Source organism: Mustela lutreola, chromosome 1 (genome assembly GCF_030435805.1).
Source record: "Mustela lutreola isolate mMusLut2 chromosome 1, mMusLut2.pri, whole genome shotgun sequence".
In the NCBI taxonomy this organism is placed as follows: Eukaryota; Metazoa; Chordata; class Mammalia; order Carnivora; family Mustelidae; genus Mustela; species Mustela lutreola.
Genome location: NC_081290.1, coordinates 132,261,615 through 132,276,032, shown reverse-complemented (window position 1 = coordinate 132,276,032; position 14,418 = coordinate 132,261,615). Strand labels below are relative to the sequence as shown.

Here is a 14,418-nt window from a genome sequence, read left to right as displayed (position 1 = left end):
ATATGTATATATAAATATATTATATACATATATTATGTAAATATTATGTATATATGTTATGTATATATACATATTCCATCCTCAATGTGTTATTTTTATGTATATATACATAATATGCATATATATGTGTGTGTATATATATATACACATAATACATACATATATGTGTGTGTGTGTGTGTGTGTGTGTGTGTGTCTGTGTGTGTGTGTGTGTGTATGGCTTCAGTTTTGATAGTTTGATATACATACACATAATGAAGTATTACTGAGCTATGAAAAAGAATAAAATCTTGCCATTTGCAATATGGATAGAGCTAGAGAATATTCTGCTAATTGAAATAAGTCAGAGAAAAAGATGATATGTGGAATTTAAGAAACAAAACAAACAAGCAACTGAAGAAAAAAGAAAAAGCAAACAAAGAGGGAGGCAAACCAAGCCCACTGATGATTATCAGAGGAGGAAGTGGGTGGAGAGATGGGTTAAAGAGGTGACCAGGATTAAGGAGAGTGCACTTGTTGGGATGAGCACTGGGTGTTTTATGAAGTGTCGAGTCACTGTATTGTGTACCTGAAACTAATATTACACTGTATGTTCCTTAATTGGAATTTAAATAAGAACTTACAAAAATTTAAATAAGATTTTCAAACAAATATGTTAACAATTCTAGTATGACAATCATTTTTTGTTAGGATAATTAGTTTTAAGCTATGTAAATTATATTTCTGCTATATACAGCTTAATTTTTGGACACATGAAAAAAGCACATATCTATTAGAGCTTCTTAATATAAAGGAAATAATAAACAGTAACTTAAAAAATAGAACCTCAAGACCTTGGCAATTTTATATATAAAGTCTCTTGTTATTTTAGTGGATAGAAAGAGAGTATTTATTTTCTATATGTATTAGAGAACATCATGATGGATTGTCATTTCAGCTGAAAAAGAATATGCTAGACTTAACTCTGTGACTCTACCTGATATTAAAGTACTAAAACAATTTACCAGGCAAGAACTCAGAAAACTGCCTTTTTTTTTTTTCGTATCTGTACTCTGTTCTTTGCACCTTATTTGCAGCACTTTCTTATAGTTGTTTCTGCTTTTCTTACATTCAAATCCTTCCACCACTTCATCCTCATCAGTATCATGGTGAGTATCTGTGCATGTTAAATCCTTTCACCACACTTAACAAGTAGAACTATTACTCTGAATAGTGCCATAGTCTTACTTCCCCACTCTTCTATGTGAGATGACCAAATATTGTGGAAAAATAATACAATAATGTAAATTGATGCAATTAAAGATATTTGAATTCCACCCTCAATTGTGTTATTTTAATCCAGAACCCATTATTTATTGTGCTTACTGTTATTATTATTCAAGAATATTGAGACTGTTAAGAATTTCAATGGCTTATGATATTATTCACAAAGTTATCTTTATTTATAAATACTTCTAAACTCTTTCTTCTAATATTCAAAGCTACTCTTTTTGCCTCCTCTCTTTATGACTGATACTGTAACTGCTCCATAAATTGATTTGCTTATAGCTGTCCTTGTTCTGACTCACATTAGTTCCACAAAGGCCAGGCTGGTAGCTTCCTGACTATTGTTTCTTTTCTATCTAGCATATCAGATCTTCCTTAAAACTATAAAATACTAGCTTCCACTGCCAGAGTGGAACACCCCTAACATAGCCTTCAGGGTTGTTCATTATAAACCTTTTCTAATATGCTAACCACATCTTCTAACAAACTCTGCATTCTTGTAACATGGAATCATCATGTGCATATATCTACACCTTTGTTCGAAATCTCATTTTTGGATTCTCTTCTTTACATGATTAATTCCCATACAGTGCCAGCCTTTTCTCCTCCAGAATACTTTCTAGAACCCTACTGGTCTGGATTGTGTGTCCTTCCATTATAAGGTGGTGAGATAATACATTTGAGGTAGTATTCTTTTATTTCCTCCTTGAACTTTGTCCAGTTCAAGCTGTGGATTGAACCTGTGTCTGTTACCTTTAAGATGTTAAGTGCATGAGAAGCCAAAAACACCTGCTTTTGTTCTAAACACCTACATCAAGGGAAATGAAAGAATTCAGAAGATAAGTTTTATGAAAAAATTGTATAAGAAATAGACTTAAGCCAGAGTTGATGGAGGGGAGAAGTAAGTGGTTTGTTGAAAGAAATGAGTTGATGCAAGTAGAGTGTCTTGTGTTTTGATTGTTTTTCTTTTTCTGTTTCTTTTCTTTCTTTCTTTCTTTCTTTCTTTCTTTCTTTCTTTCTTTCTTTCTTTCTTCTTCTTTTTTTTTTTTTAACGTGCAAAGAATTTGAGTGACCATGGGAATAAGAGTTAGAGTTGTAAAGTAATGAACTGTGTATTCTGAACTTGACATCAAGTTTGATGTCTCATGCTTTGATTTCTCATGCTTTGCTGTTTCAGAAAGCTCTCCCTTATGTTGACTTACACCTGCAAAGAAAACAAAACAAAACAAAAAACCCTAAAAATGACAGAGATTGAAGTTTTATAACTTAATCATAGAAGTATAGTGTCCTGGATGTGGTAATAAATTGATTTTTAGGAAACAAAGTCTCTTTTTTTGCAAATAGTGGATGATCAAGTTCTGTTGTTGGTGGAGAAAGTTGTATGTTTTGGAAGGAGGGGATATATAGGAAATCTTTGTACTTTCAATTTTTTCCCAAATTTTTACTGTTGTCAAATACATATAAAATTATCTTTTTAACCATTGTTAAGTGTATAACCCAGTGGTTATAGAGGGAGAGGGAGAAGTGTATCCCAGCCTAACCAACTGAGCCACTCAGGCACACCAAGAAAAATAATTTTTTCAAAGGAAATGAAGCATATTAAAAGAAATTTATTGAAGTAGATTTTAAATTGAAAATTTTTAAGGTCTAAAAGCAATATTCTTCTAGCAGTCATTCTTACAGTTCTAATAGAAATTTCTGTCTTTTCTCCCTCAATTCCTATTGGCCATGTGGCTGGTCTGACTCCAGCAATCAGCATTATAATTAATCTTTAGGTTTTGTACCCAGATCTACCCTACCATTACAATGTCTGACCTTCACTTTAAGTATTTTATTTTATTATTTAATATTATTCTTCTTATTTCTTTTTTTTTTTTTTTTTAGATTTATTTATTTAAGAGAGAGAGAAAGAGCACAAGCAGGGGTTCGAGGCAGAGGGAGAAGGAGTAGCAGGCACCCGGTGAAGCAGGGAGACTGATGAGGGCTGGATCCCAGGACTCTGGATCATGACCTGAGCTGGAGGCAGATGCTTAACCAATGGAGCCAGCCAGAAAGCCACAGTCATTTAATATTCTTTATCAAGTGTGAAAATATCTACATTGTTTGAGAATAATCCATCTACAGATTTAATTTTTTAAATAAATAAGAAATAAGATACTTTTAAAGTTTTGGGTTTATTCCAAAGCCTGAAATACTTCAAGTATCACAGATGATTGAGCATATGTCTTTACTTTCATTGCATATACTTCTATAAAATAAAGCTTTTATATTATGTCTGCTAATTGATATATTTTATTTGCTATATCAATCAACATCATTTATAGAAGACAGTAGCAACCATTAAACAAAAGAAATACTTTTTTCCTTTAATATCACTCAAAATCTTTACAGAACTAAAACATCTAAACGTAAATGTTTTTTTTTTTTTTTTAAAGATTTTATTTATTTATTTGACAGAGAGAAATCACAAGTAGATAGAGAGGCAGGCAGAGAGAGAGAGAGAGAAGCAGGCTCCCCGCTGAGCAGAGAGCCCGATGCGGGACTCGATCCCAGGACCCTGAGATCATGACCTGAGCCGAAGGCAGCGGCTTAACCCACTGAGCCACCCAGGCGCCCCTAAACGTAAATGTTTTGTTTTTAATTGTCACTGCTATGTAAAGGAAAGGTCTCAAATGCCATATACACACCTACGATCTATCTATGTTTCTCAAGTTATCTGTCTACTAGCATATCTCTAATGCCATTGCATTCCTAGCTACTGAAGGACACTATTATCAAGTACAATTTAGCTTCCAACAATTTCCAAAAATGGAATATCTAAAAATATCACAGAGAAGATGAGAATATTTTTATTTGCTGAAGTGTATAAACACAAGTTCTCAACAGGATAGAAATATTAAGTTATTAGAGAAATCCTGGCTCCTAGATGGAACATGGGAAGAATAAAATTAATGATGAGGAAACATTTTTGTGTGCTCTGTTACCAAGGTCACTAGGTGGGGTCAAAGATTTCTGAGAGTGCATCTTAGTCTCTTTCAGTGTTCTGCTGTTGGAATTATTCTGCAGTTGAGGACATCAAACAAGAAGTAAATAACTGTTAGCATATTAGCTAGTGATAACTTCTTAAAACAACACATCAAAAATCACCTGTGCTGGCGAAAATTTCTTTGATTTAAACAGAAACTATATTTTGGATGGTTGGAACTTAACTGAATTCCTGGTTTTTGTTTTGTTTTGTTTTACTTATCTCTTTTTCATATTTACTTCTTTTAAAATCAATCTGATTGCAGAATTACATGAAGGTGCTTACAGAATTCCAATGGACTGTCTAAAATAAGATGAGGAAGAAGTTTCCAAATTCACTGGAATACAGACATGTGACCATTTAAACCGTCTTTCAGTAGTGGTGCACTGGGCAAACTATCATTCTTGCAGATTTATTTTGATCGACTTCACAAAGCAGCAGCAGGATATACATATCTCAATCATTAAAGGTCATGAAAAGGGGTGCCTGGGTAGCTCAGTGGGTTAAGACGCTGCCTTCGGCTCAGGTCCTGGTCTCAGGGTCCTAGGATCAAGTCCCGTGTTGGGCTCTCTGCTCGGCGGGGGGCCTGCTTCCCTTCCTCTCTCTCTGCCTGCCTCTCTGCATACTTCTGATCTCTCTCTGTCAAATAAATAAATAAAACATTTTTAAAAAGTCATGAAAAGATCATACTGTGTGCAATCTTCTGCAGGCATTGGAATATTTACTTGAACTGCTACTTGCCATGAAGTTTGTAAGGACTGACTGTGTTTTGTTAGTTTGCATTGTGCAACAGAAAATTGTATTTTGTATTTACTGAAGAGTTTTGTGATTTTTCTATATGTGGGTAACAAAACAGTCCCCAAAGTATTATACTTATTTATAAAGCAAAATGTTATTATATAAATTTGAGGGTGTCTTGTTTTTGCAGATAAAGGAAATTTTTCTGTAATGGATATTCTTGAAAATTTTACAAATGTTACTTGGGAAAAACATATTTCCACACTCCCATAAATTCATTCTTAATAGATGTATTAAAGCTAGAGTTGTCAAAAGCTGTTCTTTATTCATTCCAGTGATTTTAAGTCAATATATTCTACATGCCAAGTCTACAGTAAGTGATAGTTCTTAATAATTATAACTATATTTGTTAAACACAAATTCTTAAGCTAAGCATGTGCAGTGCATTATCTCATAGAATCCTCTTGTGGGATCAATTATATTATCCTATGGCCATTATTATTATACTCATTTTATTTATTCATTAAATAACACTTCCAGAGTTTCTTCTTTGTTCTAGTTAGGGAAACTGAGGCACACCAATTTTAACTAATTGCCTAAAACTGCACTTATAGTGACTGTTGGAATACAAATTAAAGGACTCTGATTTCATGATCCATTTTTGTAATTAATAACATGATAAAAAATAGAATACATAATGACAAAATCTTAGAAAAGAGAAATTAGAAAATCTAAGTGAAAAATAATTTCACATTTTATACGACTGAGGCTGTTTTTAGAGTATGAAAATATTTAAACTAGATAATTATATGATTATTTAATGTAGGTGAGTTTAAATATGAAGCATTTTAGAAAAAGCTTATTAATATATTTATAACAGCTTTTATTAAAATCAAAATCATGTTTTGCCAAGCATTCTTAAATGAAGGGATTAGATAAGAGTAAATCTGAAGATAATTTATTACTTCCCTCTTATCTAACTATTTGAATATCATGCCTGAAGACATTACAACCTGGATGAGGTCAGACAAATAGGTAATAGAAAAGCAAAGACTCTAACCCTGCTCTCTAGCCAAAAATCTTCTGTTTTGTTTAACAAATCAAAGTTAACCTAATACTCATATTTTGGACTCGAACATTATAAATTTTTATGAGACAATTAACACCTCAAATAACTCAGCATTCTAAATTAATTATGTTTCTATTCCACTGGAATCATTAGAGGTAGTCATTAACATATCAATATCTGGTTTTTTCTTTCCTCTGCTGCTCCTATTCTCAATTCAGTATCAGTCTATTTCTTACCTTGTCTATTCCTAGAGCAGCCTTCTGAATGTCTAACCCATTTGTAAGACATAACCTCAACTGCGACATGATACATTGTTTGTGAGGTTTTACCTGTTACTATCCATCTCACTCTCTTTTGTGCCCCTAAATATACCCCTAAATTTTTACCTCACTACTTTGAGGTACACACTCAAATTCTGCCATATGCCCTTTGTGAGCCACTAAAAAAAGTGTCAACAATTATGCTTTTCGTCTATCCTATAGCAAGTAACATAGAACCTTGCAAATAATAAGTAGAGTTTATTAAAGTTTCAATTTACATCAAATCTATATTTACATCAAATCTATATTAAAGTTTCAATTTACATCAAATCTATATTAAGTACTGTTTGATAAATTGCATATTTCATATATAAATGACGTGAAGAGGAGTGCGTCATGATTGGGAAATCTGAAATGACCATCTTTAGAATTCTATAAAATTATTTTGCTTTATGACTTGGTGTCTTTTATCTTTTAAGGTTTCATTTTAGTTTTAAATCTGAGGAGTTTTTATAATGTTCTGAAGGCATAGAATTTATAAAATTATGTAAGTGTTAAATATACAACACTTTTTTTGGAACAAATGCTATTTTATCAAGTTATGAGAGAGCAGGATATAAGTTCTTGATTAAAATTCATTTAGTGTGTCATCTGACTGAATGTACTTAAAAGAAATCTTTGACATGTTGATCAGATTAAATTGATTTAATCTCAGCTGAAACTTAAGTTCAGTGTTAGTCATGGATAATTACTGTCAGAAAGGATATGTTCTAGCTATTCATTTACATAATATGAGTCTTCTTTTGGATTGCATATGAATTAATTAAATTTCCTTTAATTGTAGCAACTACATGCAACATGCAGCTTCTAGCTAGTTCATTAACTTCTAGAAAATGGCCAATATCCTAATACAAATCTCTGAGCTGGAGTACAGGCTTTGAGAAGAAAAAATTAAGAAGAAAGACTCTAGGAATTCAATTTACCAACCTAGATATATGAGAAATGACTTCATTTTTAGCAGAGCATTCCTCCCCAAAATGAAAACTACTAATTCAGTTAGCCAACTCATTTGTAACTAAAATGTAAAATGATCAGAATTTCAATAAACATTAGACTCATTCCTTGACAGTAAAAAATTATTCTTTTGATAAACTATTTGATGGCAAAAAAACAACTTAGTAAGAACACAAAGGAAATTTAAGGTATACAGATATGTGAGTCAGATTCCTGACAGTCATATCTTAGGCTCTATAAACGTTAGATCAACAACTGGCATAAATACTGGCATAAGGATGAGGAAAAGTATTTTCCAAATTGAAATCAGTCATTATTTTATAGTCACTATTGAAATAATTCGGGGCATTTTTAAAATGGAATGCATTGAACATTAGAAAGCAATAATGCCAAGAGAAAACTTTCCCCAGTATTATATCCACCTAGCTGTCTGTTTTTCTCTATTTGTTCTTAGTTAATTCTAAATACTTGCATTTTTTATGCCTTTAATCATAGCTAACCTTTTCATCTTTTCCCTTTAAGAACTTACCTAATTGTTTACCTAACCTTTTCCTTGTGTTGTATTTATTTTAAATATAAAGTAGAATTTCAATAAATCAAAGGCCCTAAAGTATGATCCAGAAACAACAGTGTAATCATTACATGAGAACTCGGAAATATAAATTTTGGGCTATACATAGTCCAGATCACTGAGTCAAAAACTCTGAGGTTGCTTGGAGGCAGAATCCATGTTTTAACAACTATACTAGGCCCCTTTAATGCATGCCAAATTTTAGGAACATTAAGTATATTTTACAAAATTTACTAAAATATTTCAGTGAGTTATCATATAAATTAACACTATATCGAGAAGATCTATTCAGAAAATTATGTATCTTTTTAGTTCTTTTTATTTTTTTTAATTTTATAGATAGTTTTCTCAATAATTGGAATGTGGTATCAAAGTTCAAGTACTTAAAAATTGCTTTTGAGAAGATTTATTCCAATTCATACCACTATTAAAAGACATGCTTTAAAAAAAAAACATAGTTGATTGTTTTTATATTTTATACCAAAATAGTATTGGTCTTTTCTTTTTGTAATATTTAATTTGCTACCCTCCATTTGGTAATACGTGTATATAGTAAAGTAAATTGCATTATAGGTTTCATTTAAAAACAAATAAATATGATTTTTTAAATACTTGTTCAATTGTATATATCTGTCCTTATGAAAACTAGTCTTTAAAAAGGTAGTTATAATAATAATAATAATAATAGGCAATTGAATGGAGTTTTACATGTGCCAAGCCCTTTTATTTTGATAATCCTATGAGAGTATGGTATTATTCCTATTTTACAGACGAGGAAACTCGGATGTTTAGGTACTTGCCCAAGGTCCTAAATGTTGTAACTGGTGAGATTATGGTTTAAGCTCTGGATCAGAATATGTGTTCTTAATTATTATGAAGTCGTCATGTGGAGAGATGGTTTTAAATCAACAAGCTAAAATTATACACTAAATATCTAAGAAAATTACTGTAGTATATTATCTCACAAATCTTTTCATATGTGTATGTATATATACACATGCATATGTATATATATGTATATATTATATCTCTGTGTTTTTATATCTTATATCTGTGTGTGTTATATCTGTGTGTGTCTATAAGTATATACTTATATATAAATATATTAAAATATATTTATAATTAATATTAAATTAAAAATACCTATATACATATACATCTGTATATGTGGGTGTGTGTGTATTTAGTTTATTGAATTTTTTTACTTTCCAGTCAGATAAATTCTCAAAGGAGAAAAGCCAAATCTGTCTTAAAAGTGTGGTGATTCAAGCTGATTAGTTTGGTTTTAGTACAAGACTGTTGGATCTACTTACTCTTTTCTGATGCCAATGGAGATTGTTAAGCTGATATGTAGCAATAAAATCGAATTCTTCATGATTTATTCATTTAGTTAAGAAATGTATTTGTGATTGTCCAGTGGCAAAGGTCAAACAAGAAAAGATCAGCTACCAGAACCCACCAAAGAGTTTTCAAGGCACAATTATTTCCCATTCTTATTTCTTGCTTTATATATATACATGTCATTTTTCCTACTATTAATGTAAAAGTTGACATTTATTTAACATTCACTATATGACAGGGAAGTGATTCCTGTGGGTTCTTACATGTAATATTTTGTACAACTTGAGGAGGGAGTCCATACTATTACCATCAGTAACAGATGGGACAGCTTGGCACGAAGAAGTAATTTGTCTAAAGACATATAGCTAATAAATGGTAGAATCAGTATTTGAACTCAGGCAGTAGAATTTTGGAGATCATGTTCTTAAGGACCACACTACTCATTGAAAAGGGAGAAAAGAGCTCCACCACAGGGGGGTAGGAGGGAAAGACCATTGAGAGTGTTTTCAAAAGGTCATCTACCTGTCTAATACAAGTCTCTTTTGTACTGAGAACAACTGAACTCTGATTATACTATATTTCTCATAGACTTCTCCTTATTTCATATTTTGACATGCACATATTATTTAAACATATGAATGCAAATGATTTTCCTCTTCTTTGTCTTCAGGATTCCTGATTCAGGATGGCATTCTGGGGTCTTGTGAAAATAAATACTGTGGTTTGGGAAGGCACTGCGTCATCAGCAGAGAGACAGGGCAACCAGAATGTGCCTGTATGGACATTTGCAAGAGACACTATAAACCTGTGTGTGGATCTGATGGAGAATTTTATGAAAACCACTGTGAGGTCCATAGAGCTGCTTGCCTGAAAAAGCAAAAGATTACCATTGTTCACAACGAAGACTGCTTCTTTAAAGGTAAATACGAGGTGAACCTAAAGTGTCACCTTCTATTCCTTTCCTTCTCTCAACTACTGCCTTTAAGTTTAAACTGCAGCATGATTTCATATCAGCAAGTATTTAAAAAGAGAAAGAAAAAAATGTGAGTTTAATTACATCAATAAGCAGTAAGTATATAGAAATGTACATGGACACAATTCTGAATCTCAATTATGAGTACAAAGTTGGCCAAAATATGACTCAAATTTAATATAGCTTACAGCATTGCACCATATGGCTTCCCAATCATGGCAGTTATCTTAGGACACAGGGAGGCCAATTCAGCCAACAGGCCAAATCTACCCAGTGAAAAGCACCTGGAGTGGAATTGAGTGAATAGTGAATGCCAAGCCATGCTGGGATAACATCTCATTTCTTCCTGATTAAAAACGATGGGTTTCAGTTTGCACCACATAATTTGGGTTAGATGGAACCCGTAAATGTCCATTGAAATAACTCTGAGGAATTCTGCTAAATTTACATAGCAAATGTGGGATTACAACAACCTAAAACCTAAAAATATTGGTATTTATTTTCATGGTACATGGTACACAAAACCACTGTTTACGGCTTATGAAAAAGTATTGCTGAATTAGTAACTTTAGAAATTATTTTAATATGCTATATAAGTACATAAATCATCGAACATTTCTAATGTTATTTATTCATAAGCCTATTTTGTCTTTATTTGTTTCTACTGGAGAAAATACTTGCTTATTCATAGTCAAAACTCTGACTGAAATTGTGAGATGTTAAATATACAGAACATTCGAATAGGATAGTGATCAACCTGATTTCTAATCTTCACTTGGTTCCTATCCCATTTTTTGATAACTTTCCTCAAGTTTATTTACACTTAAGACTTTTCTGATATTAAGTAAAATGGCTAAAAACTTTCCTTTCTCAAACATGGTAGAATAAATAAAATATTATTTCCAAGGTGGTAATAAAATTATATACAGAGCTTTTCAGATGATATAAGGTGAAATACTCTGTAGTCAGTGTGGCTACTAGAAGCCCATTGATATAATTGAAGTAAAGTGTTAATAGTTTCTTTACGACGGTGAACTAGGTGCACCTTGAATTCATGCACAGAGTATTTTATGATATCAGGTTCTCTTCTTGTATAGAAAGAATAGCATATGATTTGGTTTCAAGTTCAATTTATTCCCTTCTTCTATCAAATCTATTTTACAATTAACCAAAATTAATTCTATTAGCAATGTGCTTTAAAACTCATGGAAGAGTGTGTGTGTGTGTGTGTGTGTGTGTGTGTGTGTGTATTTATTCTGTCATTTCGACCTAAGATGGTACAGTAACAATATTGCTGTGCCACTGATGCATGACATCATACAACTATATACATAATATTCTATTAAGGTAATTTAGATACATTCTCAAAATGAGGTTTTGTCCAACTGACACCCAGCAATCAATTATGTGAAAACATATGATATTAGATATCATGTGAGAAAAAAAAATTGGTATATTCTTATGTTCAACTTTATTGCTGGATACTTAGGCATAATACAAGTCAATGTGTATATCAGCACAGACATAGATGAACTGAATATAGCTAGAAATCTTTTCTGCCCTATGAGTTCACAAAACAATGGTTTGGAAAACTTTTGTCTTTCAGACTTATACCGAGTATATTTATCAAATTTATTGATTTTTTTCAAAAGACTTTGTCATCATATACAAATCAAAATGCTTCCTTAACTAATTACACCTAGTATTAAAATTTCATTTATAGGGGCACCTGGGTGGCTCAGTGGGTTAAAGCCTCTGCCTTCGGCTCAGGTCCTGATCTCAGGGTCCTGGGTTCGAGGCCCCTCCCCTCACCAGGGAGCCTGCTTCCCTTCTCTCTCTCTGCCTGCCTCTCTGCCTACTTGTGATCTCTGTCTGTCAAATAAATAAATAAAATCTTAAAAAAAATCATTTATATTATCTGGGTTAATTACCAAGGGTTTATGCATTACTCGGGTCTCAGAATTTGTCTTTGGATTATTTACTTTGGGATTTTGCCTAACACATGTATACCTTACAAAAGGAATTTATTTCAGCAGAAAGGAACTAAGTGATGTATAACCAAACAATAAGTTACTTGTCTTACTGGTGTGCAGTAGACCAAGTTTAAGGTGCAAAACAAGATTCATGATTGCTAAACGCCTGACATGGTTGGTTGTCATGGCCCAAATTAATCCTTGTGATTATGAACTTTATTTTCCGTAGAATGTCTGCAATTATATAATGGCCCAAAGGAAGAAGCAAATTAAAATATTAAGTTCAAGAACTGCTAAAAACCTATGTTTAATTAGATATTTAATAGAAAAAAAATCAAAACAAGCTAAATAACAGGAATGAGTTTTCCTCCCCCCAAAAGTTTTTTTTTTTAGATCTAATAAAAGGTAATTATGTAAACCTTAGAATAAGAGTCAACAAACAAGAAACTAATGGCCAAACTTAGGTTACAGTCCACTTTTTTAAAACAATGTGTTATTGGAAGAGAGTCGCAGTTATTTATTTAGGAATTTCCTTTGGATGTTTTTGTAAAATGAAAGGAGATTTGAGTATTTATAACAGAGATAGTATGGTCTGCAAAGCATAAAAAACATTTTGTCTGGATCTTCCCATAAAAAGTTTGTTAACATCTGCTATAAAAGATTACCAGTGCCTTAGAATTAATTTTTAAAAATACTGAAAGATCTTCTCTATGTCTTCATGGCTGTGGTGTTAAATATAGGGACCTACTCATGTGTTACATTACATTAAACTCATATCCACACAAATGGTTACATATAAAACAGGAAATCTGAGGAAGATCAGTGGGTAGTGTTAAAGATGATATCTTGGTTATGATATTGTACTAAAGTTTTCAAAATCTTACTATTGGTAGAAACTGGGTGAAGAGTACATAGAATCTCTATTATTTCTTACAACCTCATATGACTCTACAGTTATCTCAAAATAAAAAGAGTTTAATAGGAAAAACTACTGAAAATATGAGCAAATAAAGATAATTTTAAAGAAAGTACCGTTTACATTATTCATTAATTATTTCAACTTTAAGGTTAAGTCTGATTTTACATACCAAATTTATCAGGTTAATATTTGTCATTTATATTAAACTTATTAAAATGAGTTATATCTATATAATCATGTTTATTGATTATATTAAAATTAAGATTAGAGTTCAAGTTAGGGAGATTTATATCTATATTTACTTTTACATCTTTATATCTATGCATGTATCTATACCTATAACTGTATCTATTTCTCTCTTTTCTACTGTATGTGTTAAATATTTAAACACCTCAGTAGTATGCTTTGCACTTGCTATTACTAACTCTTAAGTAGAGACAATGATTCACTAAGAATTTTCTTTAGTGATTTATGATATGTGGAACCATAAATAAAACATACAATAGATCTAAGAATATAACATATTTAAATTTATTTCTATTCACATTTATGTGATTACAAAGAAACTGACTATAATCGGATATAGAATATTACAGTATTTTTTAATGACACCAAAAACTTTAAGATGATACTTGGCATATGTTGGGGAGGAAAAAAGTTTTTCTATATTTTTATTCTTCTGGCTGGCCTAATAATCAAATTGACATGAGACAAGTAAGAGGAGAAAAATAAATTCAATTACATATACATGGGGACCCATAAGAAAATGAGACTCATTGGCAGGGAACTGAGGTTTATATGCATCCTGAAGTAAGAAGAGGGTAAGAGTCTGGGACTTCAAACTGGAGAAGACACAGGGAGATGGAAGAGCAGAAGTTTGGTAAACAAATGTTTGCCATGTCTTGCTGAGAAGTTTTCTTTATGTTACCAAAAAACAAAAACAAACAAAAAAAACTTCTGTAATAAATACTACTGGTCCAGGCCCCCTATCTCAGTTCTTTTATGCAGCTGAGCAGAGGAGGGGACCAAAAAGGTCTTCATGGGTCTGTCGGGCCTTTGTTGTCTTCAAATAAGATTGTCTGGAAATAACCCTCATGCCAAAGTGACACATTCTGAGGTGAACTGTACTAAACCCATCACATAGCATAAAACATTCTATTTTTGTGTAAGGCCTAGCTGTTCCTTGTGATAGCAGTTTTGGCTAAAGTCATTTCCCATCCCCACTCTACCCCCAAAGGGCTTCTCACTTCTGCAATTCATGTCACTAATA

At 32.1% G+C, this 14,418-nt stretch overlaps 1 protein-coding gene across 2 annotated transcripts in view; it reads left to right on the top strand.

Moving 5' to 3' along the window:
• The window catches only part of FSTL5 (follistatin like 5), a 763,963-nt gene that overhangs the window by 236,124 nt on the left and 513,421 nt on the right, over nt 1-14,418 (top strand). For both annotated transcript variants that reach the window (XM_059174403.1, XM_059174392.1), the window contains exon 4: nt 9,954-10,202. In XM_059174403.1, the coding sequence (XP_059030386.1) occupies nt 9,954-10,202 (249 nt within the window). The remainder of the gene's footprint in view (nt 1-9,953; nt 10,203-14,418) is intronic.